Source organism: Vombatus ursinus, unplaced genomic scaffold, assembly GCF_900497805.2.
Source record: "Vombatus ursinus unplaced genomic scaffold, bare-nosed wombat genome assembly UNPS02012901.1, whole genome shotgun sequence".
In the NCBI taxonomy this organism is placed as follows: domain Eukaryota; kingdom Metazoa; phylum Chordata; class Mammalia; order Diprotodontia; family Vombatidae; genus Vombatus; species Vombatus ursinus.
This window is the reverse complement of record NW_020952679.1, coordinates 993,324-1,013,402: the sequence shown is the minus strand read 5'-3', so window position 1 is coordinate 1,013,402 and position 20,079 is coordinate 993,324. Positions and strand designations below refer to the sequence as shown.

General features: G+C 44.7%; 2 protein-coding genes across 2 annotated transcripts in view; both read right to left on the bottom strand.

The window, feature by feature from the left end:
• The window catches only part of LOC114040262 (aryl hydrocarbon receptor-like), a 67,560-nt gene extending 64,823 nt beyond the window's left edge, over window positions 1–2,737 (bottom strand). Inside the window, exon 1 of the mRNA XM_027858300.1 lies at window positions 2,697–2,737. Coding sequence (XP_027714101.1) covers window positions 2,697–2,737 — 41 coding nt within the window. The remainder of the gene's footprint in view (window positions 1–2,696) is intronic.
• Window positions 2,738–11,576: 8,839 nt separating this feature from the next.
• LOC114040263 (aryl hydrocarbon receptor-like) overlaps window positions 11,577–20,079 on the bottom strand; it is a 90,985-nt gene continuing 82,482 nt past the window's right edge. The window contains 2 exon segments of the mRNA XM_027858301.1: window positions 11,577–12,195; window positions 19,875–20,078. Coding sequence (XP_027714102.1) covers window positions 12,139–12,195; window positions 19,875–20,078 — 261 coding nt within the window. The 3' untranslated portion in view covers window positions 11,577–12,138.

Sequence of the window (20,079 nt, the reverse complement as noted above, 5' to 3'; positions counted from 1 at the left end):
GGGGGTGGGAGGGGCAAAGGCAGACATGTTACAATGGTAGGCCTTCCCCTTCCTGCTCCCAACCATCGCTAGTCCTCAGGAAACAAGGAGAGAGGAGGACCCAGTGTTTGTTAGTGGGCTTCTAGCCACACACCCCCAAGCTTTCTTTAAATCATCTGACCTGGGAACTCCTGCCTAATGGGCAGTCTACAGGATGCTTAGTGTGTCAGTACCTTTTGATCCTGGGTCTTCTGCTTCAAAGTAAGGATCATAAGAGAGGATCGTAAGGATCATTTTCCTCCTACAGGGAAATGGCCCGCTTTTCTCAGGGTTCCAATTCAATTCAAACAGCATTTATTTAGGGGCTGCCTGTCTGGCCAGGACTTAGAAGATCCCTTTCCTAAATCTGAGATCATCAAGAGACCTTCCAAGAAGGCCCAGGGTGGAGCCAAGACCTTCTGTCCCACTGCCTTTCCATCTTTGGTCCTACGGTAAGGCCCCACAGTCTCAGAGTGAGGACCCAATCTAGAGCTCTATGTCCCTCTCCAGAGCTTGTTGACATTTGCTATTTCACCAGTCGGGGGCCAGAGATGGCCAGATCATGTAGGACTCACACACAATCTGGCCACATCTGGATAGTCATCTGTCCACTCTATAATCAAATGGCAACAAAGAATCAAATTTGGATTCCAGCCTGCTTTGGATGCTATGGATTGGTAGTTCTCAGTGGAACAGACTAAGATGCAGATGAGGGGAGAAAATACTCTTTCTGAAATGAAAGTTTCCAACTGGAGCCTTTTATTGGAAAAATCCAAGTCTGGTGCATTCTGAAATGAGAGCAGCAGTGTAGGCTCAGGATTGAGAAGAATTGTTGGCCCTGCTTGCCCTCTTTCAGGATTGGAGATGCTAGCTTCATGGCAATCATTACACATCCAGGCCAGACATCAGTGAGGGAAGAGGTGGTGGTGATGGAACCAGTAGGAAATGCAATGCTGGCCTCCCTTGCAGAATGGAAACTGGCCTAAATGTTTGTGTCCCATGAAACAGAGTCTGTGGGAGCTGGAGGAGGTAGGATGGGCAGAGTGTGGGAGAGAACTGGAAACACAGACTATGAGTCCAAATCCCAGTTCTACCACTGATGAGCTAAAGTGACCTTGGGGAAACCCTCTAGTCTTTAGTGACTACATCCTTCAGTCACTTTAGTGAGCAACATCCTTCAGGAAAACGGGCAGCTGTTCTGGTCTTGGTATTGGCGGTGGTGCTGCTGCTGTCGCTAGTTTAGGTTGAATCCACTGAACCCTCTGATCCTAGGGGGCAGACAGTGGGGAATGGACAGGGGGGCTTCCTCTGGTGAACCCTGGAGGGGGTGCGCTGTGTAATAGCCTTCGCCCCCAGCTCCTTCTCCTTTGGGAGTCGAGCAAAGCACCTCCCACCCCTAGGGCAAGCAGGGGCCAGGCCCCACCCGAGAACCAAGAACAAACAGCAGCAGTAACAACAGCGTGTAGGACAGGACAGTCCCGCAACTCCCCCCCGCCCCCGCCCCCGCAAAAAAAACAAAAAAAACCCTAACTGACTGGAGCCTAGAGTCTGGAAGGGAATGTGGGGGTCATTTAGCCCAACCTTGTCTTTTCACGGATCAGGATATTGAGGTCCAGGGAGCCCTCCAGAGGGAATGGTAGAGCCAGTATTTGAAACGGGGTTCTCTGACTCCAAGGAGAATATCAATGGCATCTAGTCCAAGCCTCTTCATTTTATAGAAGAAGAAACTGAGTGTCAGAGAGGTGCCCAAGTCACCCAGGCAGCTGGGTTTGCACCCGCTTCCTCTGACGCCAAATCCAGCGCCTTTTTCTGTAGCTACGTTTCAGCGGAGGCTGAGGAAGGGGAGGCGCTTCTGGGGCGAGCTTCCACGCACCCTGCCTGCTCCCCACCCCGTGTCTCCTGAGCCCCTCAGCCCTCCCAAGTGAGGTCACAGCAGCGCCCCAGGAGCAGCTAAGTCACAAGAAACGTTTCCTTCTGGGATGTGGCGCAGGTCTGGGATCGACCAATCCCTAAACCCAGCGGGTCTCAGTGAGGACCCTGAGGCGCGGAAAGGAAAAAGGGCTTGAGCGGGATCCCTCAGCCCGTGAGCATCAGAGTCACCCTGCAAAGCAGGACCCCCGACTCTCAGGCAAAGAGCGGGGAACTGCGGGGCTGGGACCTCTTTCTACTCCCCAAGAGAAGAGGGTGAGTTAAGAATGAGGACGCAGCTCAGGGAAGGAGCAGAAAGGTACTGTCATCCCAACCCTGCACGTTAGAGGGACGAACGTGGGGTTCGGAGAGAGGGGCAGGCACTTGCCCAAGGACATTCAACTGGTAAGGAGTGGGATCGTGAATGGACTGGAACGAACAGAAGGAGACCAGGGGAAGAATGGACGGGGCAGTAGAAAGTCCCCCGCCGCCTCGCCGACCCCGGCCTTCTGCTGCTTTCCGGGAGACGCCCCTGCCCGGACCCGAGGTTCACCCCCGGGGTCCACCCCGACACCGACCCCGGGACGCAGAGGATGCCACTTTGCCAGGGCCGTCACTCGCTCCCCGGGGTCACATCTACTCCCCGGGGGGCCCCCAGCAGGCCTCCCTGGAATAAGCGGCGGCCCCGGAATCACCCCCTCCCAACCCAGACTCTGGCGAGTCGCCCCCTCCCCTCCCGCCCCCTGCCCTACGGCGGGCCTGGCACTCACGTCCTGGGCACGGGCTTCCTCCGTCGGCGGCCGGCGTACATGATGCCGTCGGCACAGGCTTGAGCTCGGGGTGCTGTAGGCTCTGGGGGGCCCAGGTGGGGCACTGCGCGGGACTGGGGGGAGGGCGGGTGGAAAGGCGGAACCAGACAAGGCCTCCCTCCCCCTCGGGCGGCTGGCCTCTACGGCTTTTGGTGGGGCTGAAGGCAGAGGGCTGGTTCAGGGAACCTCTGCCGGGCTCGGGCTCGGGCTCGGGCTCGGGGTCTGGCTGTGAGCGGGGCGGAGACGCAGAGGAAAGCAGAGAAGCCGTCCCTGCCCTCCCCCAGACTGCCCCCCTCCCCGGCCCGGTCCGTCACTCCGCCTAGCTTGGCTCAGATCAGATCAGCCCGGGATCCGGGAGCAAGAAAAGAAGCCGCGCTCTGGGCACCTACGCCTGGCACCAGCGTCGCCCATCCGCGCCCTGCTGGCCCTGCAGGCTTCCTTTTCTAAGCAACCTCGGACTGCTGCGTTCCTGGCTGCTTCCTCAAATAGCACCTACAGCCCATTCCAGCTGCCGCCCCTGCGGCTAGCTCGCCGGGGACACAGTTGCCTCTCCAACAGTTCCTGCCAGTCCTGGCCTCTGATCCCTGGGGTGCATCAAACGGAGGCCCTAGAAGGGTCCGTCAGGGATATCCCTCGTCTCCATCTCGAAAGGGACAGAGCCCCGGGAGTTCTGCAGTTCTGGGTGGTCCTAAGAGGGGAGGCCCAAGGGCTGTTTGTATTTGTCAGTACAAGAACAGAACAGGGGCACAGATTTGGGGCTGGAAGAGGCCTTAGAAGCCAAGCATTCCCATCTCCTCATTTTACAAGAGAGGAAATTTAGGCATCGCACAGCTAGCTCGAAGTGCCATTAAAAGCCGTAAGGCCCAACTCTAGGTCTTGCTAACCCTAAATACAATGCCTACCCACTGTTCCACTGTTTAATTCAACTATCACTTGTGTCTGTGTGCCAGACACTGCTCTGGGCTCCGGAGAATACAAGAGGAGAGTCGTTGCCCTCGGGCCTCCAGGTCAAGTACAGAGCTGTCAACAAACCCAAGGTAATCGTGGTGGGAGAGGGCACTAGGGGCCAGGGAGATCCCCCAGGCTTCCTGCAGCAGGGGGCAGCTTAGTGAGATCCAAGGAAGCCAAGGATTCCAAAACGGGAGAGGAACAAGGAGCGACCTCCCGGCTTGGGAGACAGTCACGAGAAGCTTCTTCCCGGGGCCTGTGTGGATGCTTGGCTGTGCATACAGCTCGAGTTTGCTACATTTTCATTGACTTGGCCATTTTGCTGAATGGCTTGGGTGGGGTCCCAGTTCCCCGCACAATCAGGCAGCATGTGGGTCTGACCAGCTGTGGTAAAGGTTGGTAAACACACCTGGGGTTAGTACAATTTTCCAGTTCCTCTGGAGCAGAAAGAGTTGGAATGCTTTTGGGGACCACCATGGAAAAGTCTGAGTGAGGGAGTGTTAGGTTTAGGGCTCTGTGCTTTTGCCTGCCAGGCTCAGCAGTGCTCCCCAAACTTGGCTCTGCACGGGGGAACCTTTCAGAGATCTCTCCCTCAGCAGATCATGTGCCTCAATGTGTCCGACAGAGGACTGTTAGGTTTCCCAGTAAAACCCAGCCTCCTGCTAACATCCGGTGCTCAGCATCAGGGTCCTCCGGGATCCCTCTCTCTCACTCACTCCAGCTTCATGGTCACTCAGTGGCCAAGATTTATTTTTTTAACCTCACAATAGAATCACAGTCTAGAGATGGAAAGGGCCTCAGAGGCATCTAGTCCAAAACCCTCTTTTAACAGATAAGGAAACAGAGGCTCAGAGGCATCAAGTGACCTTTCCAAGGCATGAAGAGTCTCTGACTCCAGCACTGATATTCTTTCCAACTACCACTCACATCAGTCACATACCCAGCCTAGCACAGTGCCTGGCACATAGTAGGTGCTTAATACATGTTCATGGATTGATTGATCAATTCCTTTCTCTCTATTCACAGCTCTCCTGATTGGTCTCCTTGCCTCCAGCTTCTCCTGCCCCTGCTGCCTCCTCTACACAGCTTCCAGATTCACCCAGGACCATGGCACACCTCTCCTCAAGTTCAGCAGTGCCCTCTTGCCTCTAGCAGAAACTACAAATCCCTCTTTTAGTTAAATCCCTTCACACTTGGCTCTAGCCTGCCTTTGTAGACTTAGTCCTTGTTCCCTTCCTATCAAAACCTTGAACCCTGCTGGTCGGGCTTTGGGCTCCTTACGTGAGCTTTGGCAGGATCTGCCTCACTTCCTGTCCATCTCCACCTCACTCCACCCTGCTGCCATCACAACTTCCCAGCTTCCCTCTGTGTGCAGTCTTCTCCCATTAGAATAAAAACTCCTTGGGGGAAGGGGTTTTCTTCCTTGTTTACTGCATATCACCAGTATTAGAAAAGTACCTGGTACATAGAAAGTGCTCAATAAATGTTTGTTGAATGACTTACAAAAAATATTCTATCTCCTACCTCCAGCTTTGCATGGTCTGGCCCCCATACCTGAATCATTCTCCTTCCTCATCTTTGATGCTTGAATCCCCAGCTCGCTTTAAGGCTCAGTTGGATTTCTCCTTTCTACAAGAATCCTTTCCTGGTGCCCTCTGTTACCTCTCCACAATCATTCTCTATTTATTTGTACATTGTATTTTGTTGTTGATTAGTCATTTCAGCCACGTCCCGATTTGGGATTTTCTTGACAAAGATCCTGGAGCGGTTTGCCATTTCCTTCTCCAGCTCATTTGGCAGATAAGAAAACTGGGCAAGCAAACAGAGGGAAGTGACTTGCCCTGGGTCATAGTGCTAGTAAGTGTCTGGAGTCAGATTGGAACTCAGGAAGACTCACTTCCTGACTCCAGGCCCAGAACTCTGTCCACTCTGCCACCTAGCTGCCCTTTTCGCATTTACTTATCTATGTTCATGTTGTTTCCTCCGATCGAATGTAAGCCAGGGGTGGGGAACCTGTGGCCTCAAGGCCACATGTGGCCCTCTAGGACTTCAAGTGTGGCCCTTTGATTGAATCTTAATTAATGAATCCCCTTAATTAAGGGAATTTGTTCTGCAAAGTTTGGATTCAGTCGAAGGGCTGCACTTGAGGACCTAGAGGGCCACATGTGACCTTGAGGCCACAGGTTCCCCACCCCTGGTATAAGCGCTTTGAGGGCAGCTACTGTTTTGTTTATTCCTTTATGTCCCCAGGGCCCAGCTCAAACAAAAGGGTGATTCCGAGTTGGTATCTGACAATTCTTCTTGGTTTAAAATTATTTGATAAATCAGGGGACCTGCTGAATGGTGAAGGCAAAACTCCAACTCCACACTCCTTTTCCCTTGCAGGAAAGTAAATCCAAACCTTCATAGCCCTCAATCAGTATTTCTCGAGGGCTGGTTCAGAAGAATTGTGTGTCAATTACCTAAGGGAATTTGTACCCAGGGGTCCATTATTACCTGGAAAGAGACCACGTTCTTCACCCACTATAAAGAGTGAGTTCTTGCTAAATGGATTTTCCCTCCACACAAACTTTTTGTAAATAACATTTTATTTTCCCCCAATTACATGTTAAAACAAATTTTTAACATTTTTTGAAGGTTTGAGTTTTAAATTCTATCCCTCCCTCCTTTCTCCCCTTTTCCCTCCCTGAGATGTTAAGCAATCTGATATAGTTTATATATGTGCAATCATGTAAAACATTTCCATATTAGTCATTTCCCCACAAACTTTTGGGTTACTCAAAGGGACTGGGAGCCTACTGTAGGCAAGGTTTCTGAAGAACAGCAGTTAATTGAGTATCGGTCATTTGCATTTCTTCCCTTGAGAATTGCCTGTTCATAGCCTTTGACCAAATATCAACAGCAATTCTTTTTATGGTGGCAAGAATAAGAAAGTAAGATGGTGTCCATCAACTGGGAAATGGCTGAACAGACTGTGGGATATGAATGTGATGGAATACTATTGTGCTGTAAGAAATGATCTAGGGAATGGTTTCAGAGAAGCCTGGGGAAGCTTGTATGAACTGATGCACAGGGAAGTGAACAGAACCAGGAGAATCATTTATACAATAGCAACAACACTGGAACAAATCTGAAAGACCTAAAATCTTTGTTAAACTCGATGACCAACCATGATTCCCGAGAATCAGTGATGGAGAACGTTACTGACCTCCTGGGAGAGAGGCAATGGACTGAACACACAGAATGAGACACAAAGTTTTTGACAGTCAGTATGGGAATTTATTTGACTTTGTTTCCTCAATTACTAGCATAATATTTGGCCCATAGCAGGTGCTTAATAAATGCTTATTTGTTTTACCTAACTAGATGGGGAGTATTTAAAAAACCAGTGGTCTTCTGAACATACACTATCCCATCCTGGGGCAGAGCAGAAGATGGATCCTTGGTCCTTCTCCATTTGAGTATCTTCTGTCTTACTTTCCACAGCTGGGAGCTGGGAGGCCTCCCTGGCTGCAAGGTCAAAGTGAGCCCCATTGAGCCCAGGAAGGTAATGTGATTCCCTCTTATTTACAGAAATGTCTGTGCCTATGTCTGTGTCTGTGTCTGAGTCCTGGAGCATTCCAGTTAAGAATCATAGCATCAATTTAGAGACATCATTTGGGATGAATTGATAGGATTGCCCCGAGCCAGAAATTCTCCCTGAGGTGCAAATGTTTGCTAGTTCTCATGAATTCTCTTCCTCCTTCCTTTTGCTCAGAACTTGATTCAATGTGGCTCAGTCTGCTAAGTGACACATGGTTCACTGCTCCAAGTTCTTTGGTAGGAAGGGAAAGGAGAGGAGAGTCCAGTAGCAATGCAGAATCCCTCCCTTAGGAAGCAGTGGTTTCACCAAGTCTAGCAGGACTGTGGAGAGAGACTCGAGAAGAGGGGTGGCTTTAATTCCAGGGTGAGCCCCATAAGCAAGGAACATTGCTGAACTTCCTCCAGCAACAGTCACCAGCAGATGACACTGACACCAGACTCAAAGACTTTCTAGCTTGGTAAAAGCTCCCAGAGTTTTCCTCTACTGGCTGAGCTTTCAAGACCAAGGTCATCACCACACCAATGAAGCATCAGAGGGCTTTGGGATCGAAAGACTGCTCAGCAAAAATGCAAAGTTGAGCAAAGTTGTGTGCTGATCAGCTGAGAGCCTGGGTTGGGGTGGACAGCTCCATCTGATCTGAAATGAACTAGGCTGGTCATTTTATTGCAAAAAAAAAAAAGCTTTCTCATGCAGGGGCAGCGGCCAACGGGGCTTGAGATTCTGTCTATGATTTTAGATCAGAGTCATTTCCAACATGTAAAACAGGTAAGCTGTCTGCTATGGGAGGGTAATTCTGCAACACAGGGAGCCCTTGCTCCACCAGACACAGGGCTAAGCAGGGTCCCCCTGAAACAAGAGTGGGTCCCTGGAGAATGGCTGCACCTGAAATGGCAGTTGGAACACTGAGGTTTTCTCCACTAAGGCTGCCTTCCATGGACTTTGTACCCAGTTAGGTACATATCATTTCTCTCATATAGCTTGTTAGCTGCTTGAGAGCACGGACCACGTCTCTGCCTTTCTTTTCATCCCTAGCTCTTATGAAAGTGCTTGGCATGTAATAAATGCTCATTGACTAATAAATGCATCTGTGTTGAATAATACCCAGCGTGGATCACCTTATCTTGTCAGGGAGACCCTCCAGCCCTTACCCAAACTCCTCCCCCCAAACAAATAACCCCAAACACCCACAAACAGAAATAACAAAGCCTAAGCAAATCGAAGAATGAGTAAGACTTTTATATTGAATGTGTATACACATTTATAATACATGAAATTCTAAAAAAGATATCTGTAACAGAATAGCTTTTTGTTGAAGGCCTACATTATGCTCGGGAGGATGACCCTGGCACGTGAGGCCAATGTGGAAAGAACACCCATTATGGAGTCTGAGGACCTAGGTTCAAATCTCACTTCTGTTGCTTATTACCTGCATGGCCTTGAACAAACAACTTCAATTCATTAGACCTCAGTTTCCTCATTTGTAAATGAAAAATGAATGATTGTTGTTTACTTAGTGATTGGAGGAGATGGTTATAAGGTCACTGCCAGTTCAAATTCATGTAGGACCCAATGATCTTGTCTTTCCACTCCCTCCTGTTTCCTCACCTAAGTAACTACCATCACAGTCACGTGGAAAAGTAGTCTTTTTTATTTTTAAAAAAATTGTTTTTATTTATTTCATTAAATATTTCCCAATTACATATAAAGTTAACCTTTCTCTCCTCTAAAGTCTGTTTTGATTCTGACCATTGCTTTCTTTAATCTGCCCTCCATTTAATCATCTCCCACCCTTCTTATCCCCTTTCCCTCCTACTTTCCAGTTGGGTAAGATAGATTTCTATGACCAATTGAGTGTGTGTGCATGCATCTATGTATGTATATAGTTTCCCTTTTTGAACCAATTTATATGTAAGGTTCAAGCATTGCCCACTCCTCCTCTCATCATTTTCCTCTCCACTGTAAAAACTCTTCTTTGCACACTTCTTGTATGTGAGATCATTTTCCCCATTCTTCTTCTCCCTTCCCCCTTCTCTCTTTCTCACCTATTTTCTTGAATCATCTGAACATGATCATGTTCACTCCCATGCCCCCTTTCTACGTAGAATCCTATTAATTGCTCTAATAATAAAACTATTAGAAGACAGGTATATCATCTTCCCATATACAGAGGTAAACAGTTGAAACTTAGGGAATCCTTTATGATTTCTCTTTAATGTTTACCTTTTTATGCTTCTCTTGAGTCTTGTATTTGAAAGTCAAATTTTATTTCTTTTTAAAAATATTTTAAATTTATTATTTATTTATTGGCATTATTTTCTTTTTAAATTTTGAGTTTCAAATTCTGTACCTCCCTCCCACCCTGTATCCTATCCACTGAGAAAGCAAGCAATATGATATCAATATGATTCAACATGCGAAATCATGCAAAACGTATTTCCATATTAGCTATATTTTTAAAAGAAAGTGAGAAAATTATACTTCAATTTGTACTTAGAGTTCATGAGTCCTCTTTCTGGTGATGGATGCAATTTTATCATCATGAATCCTTTGGAATTGTCTCAGATCATTGTCTTGATTAAAGTGGCCAAGTCTTTCACAGTTGATCATAATTACAACATTGCTGTTATCGTGCACAATGATCTCTTGGTTCTTCTCATTTCACTTTGCATCAGTTCATATAGGTCTTGCTTTGTTTTTGTTTTTGTTTTTCTGAAACCACCCCCCCATCATTTCCCATAGCACAGTAGTATTCTATCACAATCACATACCACAACTTGCTCAGCCATTCCCCAATTGATAAGCATCCCCCTTGATTTCCAATTTTTGAGACAACAAAAAGAGGTGATACAAATATTTTCGTACAAGATTCTTTTCCTTTTTCTTTGATCTCTTTGAGATAGAGACCTACTAGTGCTATTGCTGGGTCAGAGAGTATGCATTGTTTTATAGCCTTTTGAACCTAGTTCCAAATTGTTCTTCAGAATGGTTGGATCAGTTCACTACTCCACCAATTGTTCATTAATATACTTATTTTTCCCTCATCCTCTCCAGCATTTGTCATTTTAGATTGATGTGAGGTGGTACCTCAGAGTTGTTTTAATTTGCCTTTCTCTAATCAATAGTGATTTAGGTCATTTTTTCATATAAATATAGATATTTGACTTCTTCTAAAAACTTCCTGTTTATATCCATTGACTATTTGTCAGGTGGGGAATGGCTTTTATTTTTACAAGTTTGACTCAGTTCCACACAGAGCATATATTTGAGAAATGAAAACTTTAACAGAGAAACTTGCTGTAAAATTTTTGACATCACTTTATTGTCTGTGATACTTTTTTTAAGCAAAATACACTTTCCCTAATTATCCTTTTTAATTAGGTCTATTTTTGCTTTGTCTGAGATCATGATTACTACCCTTGCCTTTTTTTAGTTCAACTGAAGTGTAATAGATTCTGTTCCAACCCTTTATTTTAACTCCACGTGTGGATCTTTCTGTTTCAAGTGTGTCTTTTGTAAATACCATGTTGTTAGATCCTTGTTTCTAATCCATTCTATGAAAGTCAAATTTCCTATTCAGCTCTGGCCTTTTCATCAGGAAGGCTTGGAAGTCCTCTATTTCATTAAATACCATTTTTCCCTTGAAGGATTGTACTGCGTTTTACTGAACAGATTAGTCTTAGTTGTAATCCCAGCTCTTTTGCCTTCCAGAATATCATCTTCTAAACCCTCTCTTCCTTTAATGTCATAGCTGCTAGATTTTCTGTGATCCTGTCTCTGGCTCCAGGACACATGTGTGGCTGTTTTCCATTTGCTTGAAGTATTTTCTATTTGATTTGAGTTCTGGGATTTGGCTATAATATTCCTGGGAACTTTCATTTTGGGATCTCTTTCAGGTGGAGATCAGTTGATTCTTTCAATTTCCATTTTATCCTCTGGTTTCAGGATATTGGAACAGTTTCCCTTGATAATTCCTTGAAATATGATATCAAGGCTCTTTCTTTGATCATGACTTTCAGGTAGTTCAATAATTCTTAACTAGCTCTCCTAGATCTATTTTCTAGGTTAGTTGTTTTTTCCAATGAGATATTTCACATTTTCTTCTATTTTGTCTTTGTCTTATTGTTTCTTGATGTCTCATGAAGTTTATAGCTTCCCCTTACCCAATTCTAATTTTTAAGGAATTATTTTCTTGAGTAAACTTTTGTACTTCTTTTTCCATCTGGCTATTTCTGTTTTTTTTAAGTGTTATTTCCTTCATATTTTTGGTGTGTCTTTACCAAGCTGTTAGTTGTCTTTTCGTAATTTTCTTCCTTTGCTTTCAATTCTTTACCTATTTTTTTCCCTTTCTCACTCTTGTCGTAATTTAAAAAGTGTTTTTTAGCTCTTCCACAAATTTTTGTTGGGATTCACATTTTTGAGGGTAGCTGTTTTTATTTCATTGTATTCTGAGTTTATGTCTTCATCATCCCTGGCACCACAGTAGCTTTCTATGGTCAGGTTCTTTTTTATTGTTTGCTCATTTTCCCATCCTAGCTCTTGATTTGGAATTTTATGTTACTGTTGGGCTCTGCTCCTGGCATGCAGGGTAAGTGGGAGGGGGGTCTGTCTCAGGCTTCAGGCTTTTTTTGCACTGCTATTTTCAGAGCTAGTTTGGGAGGTTTGGAAGTTTTCAGTGCATTCAAACTGGTGTGATTTAGGTGGAGGTGTGGTCACTGTTCTCTTGATCTGAAATCTGTTCCTTACCCAGGAAGTGCCCCTGATCCCTTGAAATCACAATAAATACTCTCCTTAGGGCCTCTCCTCCCTTGGGACTAGAAATGATACTGTTTCTCAGGGTCCCTGATCCCTTGGTGCAGGGAATGATACTGGCCCTCAGGGCTTCCACTCCCTCTTGATTGAAAGTGTTCCTCTCCATCCTCGAGCTATGACCTAGAAGTGTGTATAGACAATGGACTTGTCAAAAAGAATTTGGTCCTGTGTCCAGTGCTATCACAGGGGTACACTGTAATCTCTTCCTTATCAGTTCCCAGGTTCCTTTACCACCTCTGACTTGAGGGCTCCCAAGGCTACTGTTGCTTCTGTCACCATCACCTCATCCCACCACCAGTGTTTCATCCACATGGGCTCTGAGACAGCCTCCTCCCCCCATGTCACAAATCTCTCTTTCCGACTTCTTGTGTTGTCTTTGGCTGGAAGAATGTCTTACTCTGACCTTTTGTTAGCTTTGCCACTCCAAAATTGAAGTTGTTTAGAGGGGAACATTAGGAGAGCCCAACTTTCTCTACTTTGCCATCTTGACTCTGCCCTCCAGTCATCCTGTTTAAAAAAAATTTCCTAAAGCTGAGCACTGTATAGTCCAAGTCAAACAAAGGGTAAGGGCTAATTGATGAATAAATCCTTTGTACAAGTGGCAACTCTTTTGCCACTCCTACCCCCAGGACGAAGCACTACCCTGAGACCCACTGGGGACAAACCTTGGAGCTTTTAGTGAAGCTGTGGGCTCAGAAGTGAAGGAAGAGAGAAAGTTATAAAAACCCAGAACAGCTTGGGGGGAGCTGATCTCCTGGGATGACTCCCTGACCAGAACTATCTCAACATTTCTATCTACACCAGCAGGAGCATTCACTACACTTTCTTACCTCTGCTACAAATTCTATTAATTAGATGAAGATTTATAGGAATCCTCCTCTAAAAATGCAAGGGGCTGAAGAGGACCAAGGATCTGTCAATTTGTCACTAGCCAATTGCCTTCCTCCCTGTTAGCCCTACATGAAGCCTTGCAGTGAAAGAATGGGGAAAAGAAAGGGAATAAGCATTTAGAGAGCACCTACTATGTGTCATGCATTGTGTTGAGTGCTTTTTACAAAAATGTTCTTAGTTATTGCCAGCAAGATTCTTATCAGAGTTCTCCTTGATTGTCTGATCCTTCAAATGGAAGATGGTCATTAACCTAAGAGTTAGTGTGGCTTCAGAAAGGGTGGAGGAATGGTCAACATGGTGCTTGCTGCCTTACAACTCCAGGAGAAATGCCAGGAGCAGAACAGAAGTCTATACAAAACATCCATTAATCTAAGCAAGGTCTTTGATACTGTCAGTCATAAGAGCTTGTGGAAGATCATGGTAAAATTTGGTTGCCCAGAGAAGCTCATCAGTATCATATAGCAGTTTCATGATGGCATGTTTCTGAATAATGGATGAGCTTTCCCAGTCACCAATGGAGTGAAGAAGGACTGTGTGCTTGCTCCCATGCTTTTTAAAATGATATTTTCAGTGATGTTGTCAGACACCTTCAATAAGGATGAAAATGGCATCAAAGTCAACTACCACACTGACAGTAAATTATTTAACTTGAAACAGCTACAGGCCAAGACTAAAGTGGAGAGAGAGTTGGTGCAAGACTTTTTGTTGACAGATTATTACGTACTCAATGCAACCTCTGAGGCTGAGATGCAACAAAATATATTGATTCTCTGATGCTTGTACTATTTTTGTCCTGACAATCAACACTCAAAAAAACAGAGGTTATCCACCAGCCAGCACCACACCATCCATACATGGCAACCATCAGTTACAGCAAATGGAGAAATGTTTAATACTGTGGATAATTTTGCTTAACTTGGCAGTATACTTTCCAGGGATGTCCACATAGATGATGAAGTTGATGTACACATTGCCAGAGCTAGTTTAACATTTGAGAGACTCCAAAAGAAAGTGTGGGAGAGAGGAGGTATTCAACTGTGTACCAAACTGAAGGTCTATAGAACCATTGGTTTGACCTCATTGTTGTATGCCTATGAAACCTGGACACTTTACCAGTGCCATGACAGAAAAATTGAACTGTCTCCATTTGAATTGTCTTAGGAAGATTCTGAAAATTACCTACCAAGATAAGGTACCAGGCACTGAAGTCCTCTCTCAAGTTGAACTGCCAAACATTCAAACTCTACTGCAGAGGATATAGCTTTGATGGACTGGCCATGTTGTTTGAATGCCAAACATACATTTACCTAAAAGACTATTTTATGGAGAGCTCAAACAAGGCAAGTGCTCACATGGTGGTCAGAAGAAGTGATACAAGGACCCTGTCAAGGTCTCTCTGAAGAATGTTAGCATCAATTGTGAGACATGGGAGATGATGGCATAGCACCACCCAGCATGGCATGCTCATATCAAAGAAGGTACTATGCTTTATGAGCAAAGCAGAATCATAGTAGCACAAAGGAAACATGAGATGCATGACACTAGAGACATCTCCATCCCAAATGTTCAAAAGGATTATTTGTGCCTGACCTGTGGGTAGAGCCTTGTGAGCTCATATTAAACTGATCAGACAGTCAATGCACTGTTTCCTGACCCCAGCATCATGACATCATGGTCCTCTTTGAGTACAGAAGATGAAAAACAATAATAGTTAGCACCTGGAGATGGATTTGAGTCCAGGTTTTCTGGAATTCAAATCAAGGTAAGATTCTATCCATTCTGTCATGTTGACCTTGTTAATGGAGAAGGGGAAGAGAAAAGGAAGGTGATGGCCCAGATGAATTCCTCTGTATTTTGAGAGGCAGCTAGAGGCTAATCCTGAAGCCAAGAGAGGGAGGGAAAATTCATCTTCATCTTGCTCCACTCCATGGGCCCTAGTCCTAGGTCCCAGAACTCAAGTTAATGCAGTTATTTCATATTGTGTACTAGCCTGAGAGCCTTATCAACCTTGACATGAGAATATTTTCTGTTGGGGAAAAAAAGACATTTTGATTTCAAAATATGTTCCTTCCCAATCAGTTTTAAGGACTGCTGCCCTGCCCATGACTGATCTGTCAGACAGATAATCCCCATGACAACTAGTCATTTTCTCTTGTATTTAGCTTCATCAAAGGCCACATTAAAAACAACAACCTTTCATGGTAAAATTACAAAGATTTGCCTGGAGAAAAATGTTTTTGTGTACAAATGGAATCAACAAAGTTTTTCACAAGTTTTTTTTTGTTGTTATCATTTTTGGGGTGGGGGGAATTCATTGAAAAGTTATTGGTCAAGGTGAAGAACACTAGGGAACGTGATCCTTTGTATTTAATACAAGACTTGGAGTGCTGGTGAAGTAGGAATAGAAATATTCTGTGATTGTATCCAATTGTGGTTTTGCTGGCCGTCTCTTTTTCATTTATCCATCCATGAATCTGATTGAGAACAGCGGACAGTGGGCCTTTCAAAGAATTGCCAGCCTTATTTACGGTATGATTTCTAGGCCGATCACATCATGAGTAGATCAGCATCATGGCTCACCTGACCAGCATCTAAGAGACAGAAAGACCCTAACCTCTTGTTAGAAAGGACACACGGGTTTGAGGGTTTGAGAATTCCCCTCAATGTTTTGCAGGCATAGTTTAGCAAGATGAAATATCCTACTGCCTCCATTCATACTAGTTCCATGTAAAGCCAGAGAATGTAAAGTTAGCCCATCAAGGAGATTTCTGTTGTACTCACGTGAAAACTAGTTCCTAACTAAGCACAAAGTAATTTACCGTGTGGCATCTGGTAATATTAAACCTTGGGAACAGGTAACTATGGGGAATAGAAAAAAAAGCCACTGGATTTAGAATCAGAGGACCTGGATTCAAATCCCAGGTCTGCACTTGCTGCCTGTGTGACCTTGGATATGTCTTTTAACCTTTCTAGTTCTCAGTTTCCTCTTCTGTAAAATTAGATTGGGCAGGTGGCTTCTAAGCTTCCTTCCAGCTCTAGATATGTGTCCTCTGATTTTGATCTGGAAAGCTTGCTTCCTTGGGAGTGCCCTTAGAGCTTGAAAAATCAAAATTCCCAAGTCAAAATAGCCAATAAGGAAGTTACACAAAAATCTTTGTTCTTCAAGTTCAATAGACCCCATTAGAATGGAAACTCTGAGGAAGGAACCACTTTATTTTTGTCTTCATATCCTCTAGTGCCCAGCACAGTGCCTGGCACATAGCAGATGCCTAATAAATGCTTCTTGAATTGAAATGAAGAAAAGTACACCCAAATCTTCCACTGACCCTTTAGCATTCTGTCCAATGGCAAGAAGTATTTCTATATTTGTTTTCTATTTTATGGTAGTTAAAGTGATTTCAGGATGAGTATTTGGTATCTAGGTTCTATCTTGGTTGCTAAAAATCTTGATTCAGGTGACTTTCCATGTGCTGTCCTAGCAGAACCAACAGACATTGCCTGTGCAAATTATGACTTTGTCCAACCACCTTCAAGTGTCCACAGCACAGGCTTCCATGTTCTTTTCCCACCTGTGTCTGCCATCTGCTTAAAACCTGGGATAGGAAATGCAAAAAACTGGGACAAGATCTCAGCTGCAAGAAGAACTCATTTAAAGGTTCAGGTAAAGGCTGCTACATTTGATGTCATTTGTCTTCTATTTGCTTTTCTGATTCTTCTTTTTTCCTGGTTCTAGTAGAATTCTTTTCCCCCAAGGAATGAGCAGAAAATAGCCAAGTGAGGATTACCTACACTCCTCTGTAAGTACAAACAACAGTGTCATGTGGAAATAAAAATGGGGACTCTTCAGAATCCAGAGGAATTGATCATGGAAATATAGATTTGTGCATGTGGAAGGTGTTTTTTTTTTTTCTTTAATCATTGCAATAGTCACATATTCATTGAAAAGCGTCAAGAACTTTAGCCCTAGGAAAGACAACTGTCATTAAGGAAAAAAAAAAACCTCAGTACCAAGAAGGATGTAGTGATTTGACCTCAGAACTTAAGGTAAACTATGTTTTGGGAGGATAGAGAGTAGCAGGAAATCCTGTGGTACTAGACTCTTCATTCTGATGGCTTGGCTGATTGGAGAAAAGAAAACATGAATGAATTAGAATAAGATAGCCACACCCCAGAGACCTCAGAATATCTGTGACTTGATCAGGTTAGGCCCTCCCCCAGATGCAGATGGTTCCCCACCCCCTCCCATCCCATGCTGCAACAAATTTTACCTAGCCTGATCCTTAAATGATAGATACATGGATCCGTCCCTGGATTGTACTCTTTAGCTTGAAACCCAGAGATATTAAATTAAATATCCCAGACATGAAGAAGAGAGATCTTCTGCTTGTGGCTGATGGTACAATATTAACAGATGGAAAGCAAGCCCACTTGTGCCTTATTTTACTTGGGTCTTCTCTGTCTAGATAAATGTTCTTCAAATTGGAAAGGGTAGAAGAAACACTTAAGGGAAATGGAACCCAAGAGAGGTCAGGAGCTAGGAAGAAAGAGCTAAGTTTATCTAAATGGGTTTATATCACTTGGCATAGCCCAGTTCCAAGTCAGGACACTGAGAAAAATTAAAGAGCTTATTTGGAAGAGTATATGAAATCTTTGCATTACTGTGGAGAATGAGAAAGGTGCTCAGGAAACACTCCGAAGGGGAAAAAATCTGAAAATCATGCATCAGTGAGCTTGGCACTAATATCCTGCAAACATTCCCCTTTCTTGGCCTTAGTTTCCTCATCTGTAAATTGAGGGGGTCAGATTAGATGACCTATAAGAGGTTATCCCTTTCCCAGCTCCAATAATCCATAAATATCTATTAATGATGAGGACTCTAAGTCACCAAGAACATGTTATTGTATGGTTCCTATATGTGGTATAAAACAGGTAGCATAAAGCACACTTTAGAAATATTTCCATACAAAGTGGTTAGAAGCCATGGAAGTTTATCAGCTAATGGGATAATCTGCAATGCTAGGAAAGACTCCCTTCTGAGGACCATGTCATTGTCTGATGATATGAGAGGAAGGTGAGGAAGCCAATCTGCCTATTGAATAACACCAAGAAAGTAGAGAAGAAGCCAAGGAGGCAGCGTTAAGGTCAGACACCAGTTTGAGTAGTCTGAGTCCAGGCAGAAAGATGAAATTAGAATAAAAGATGACCTGGATGAAATTCTATCAGGAACAGAAGAAGGTGTTCCAGTTAGAGCCCATCCAGGCAAAAAGAGCCAGTATGTCACAGTGGAAACCTAACTATGAGTCATCCAAGAAATGTTATTTTAAAAGTTAGTGCATGCTAGAGCAGATAAGGCATGAACATGTCATGTGATGGCCCCAAGAGAGGTCTGTGATGAACCTCCTAACATTGCAATTATCAAAGGACAGCTCTTGGACATCTAGCTATTCTGAAGAGGGGAAAGATCATCTACTAGGTTCTGCTCCTCAGCTCCAGCCAGGAGAAAAGGTATGGGGATGAAGGAAGCAATGAGTCACGACAGACTCAAAGTGTAGGACCTCTAGTGGTTGGGTTACACACATACACATATCAGGAGGGTAGTGGAGGTTTCTTTACTAAGAGCGCCTCCTTAACACTGAAGAAATCACAGGTCTGTCCAATACAAGCATGACTTTGGTCTGGCTTTCATTAGTATATAGGAAACTGCAGTGAGGAAATTCCTAGAGCAAGTCAAAACCCGCTTTACAGCTTGTAGTCTTAGAGAGTTGTTGAGGCATTAAGTGGATAAGTGACTTGCCCAATGTCACGCAGCCAGGATACGTTAAAGGCAGGAGCTAGACCCAAAGCTTCTTGACTTCAAGGCCAGCCCTCTCACTTGGGACAAACTGGAAAGTCTTTGAGCCTGGCCCTGCTGAGGATGGTGTGTCTACCACATCTGGCCTGGCCTGGCTGATTTTGAGTCTCAGAACCAGATTGGCTACAGGGGGATGACTTTCTAGCCATGGCAGCTCTCAAAGACCCTCTCCTCAGTAACAGAGGGAAGGTGCTCTGGGTTGGTGGGAGGGAGTGGTGGGCAGGGGAGTATCCCCCCCAGTGAGCTCCAAGCTCCCTGAAGCTTGTCTAGGATTTCACCCAAGCCCTTCCCCTCCTCCTCACTCCTACTAACTGCAGGCCCTCACTGCCTTAAAGCCCAGAAGGCTTGGTTCTTCAACAGACAATTCTTGTTTGTTGACCCCTGAGGGTCTTTCACAAATACTTTTCATACTTTCAACATCTTCTTGGCATATAGAGCATTGAAGGCCACATTCTCAGGGAGGCCCAGGAGAGGGCAAAGAGACCCAGTGTTTGGAATCTCCTACTGTTTGGGCTGTGCTAGCAGAAAGGGAGTCAGAGCTAAGAGCAGCCAGAAAACCCGAAAGCCTTCAGTCTGTCTGATACCGCTCAGCTTTCCTGGCAGAATGTGTGCATGTGTGTATATGTGTGTGTGTGTATATATGTGTGTGTGCATGCATGCATATGTGTATATGTGTATTGTGTGTATGTGTGCACGTGCCTATATATGTACATATGTATACACCTGTTTCCATGCATGTGTGCATTATGTGCATGTGCACATGTATGTATACATGTGCGTGTGTGTGTATGTGTGTTGTGTGCCTGCGCATATATATGTATGCATGTGTGTGCACCTATATGCATATGTGTATTGTGTGCGTGTATGTGTGAATGTGCATATATATGTATATGTGTGTATGTGTAAAGTGACAGGCAATCAGCAAGCATTCATGAAACACTTGCTATGTGCCAGACACCCAGGCACTGTGCTGTCCATTGTCCTGTGTCCTACCCAGGATTCTATGAAACGTTTAGGAAGCCATTCCAATTGCTTTCTTTAATCCTCTACATCTTACCTTGCAGTGAACGCCATGACTGACAATCGGCCCACCATCTGCTTGTTGTTCTAATAATAACATGTGGGAGAGAAGAGGGTCTGAAGGATGGGGGGGAGGACTCCAGTCCAGTCCTGGCTTTGCTTCCCTCTCAGGGGCTGAGCCAGTGAGTCTGTCTGTGCAAGAGAGTGAGGCTTCTCCCAGTTTACTGCTGAGATGGGGGGGG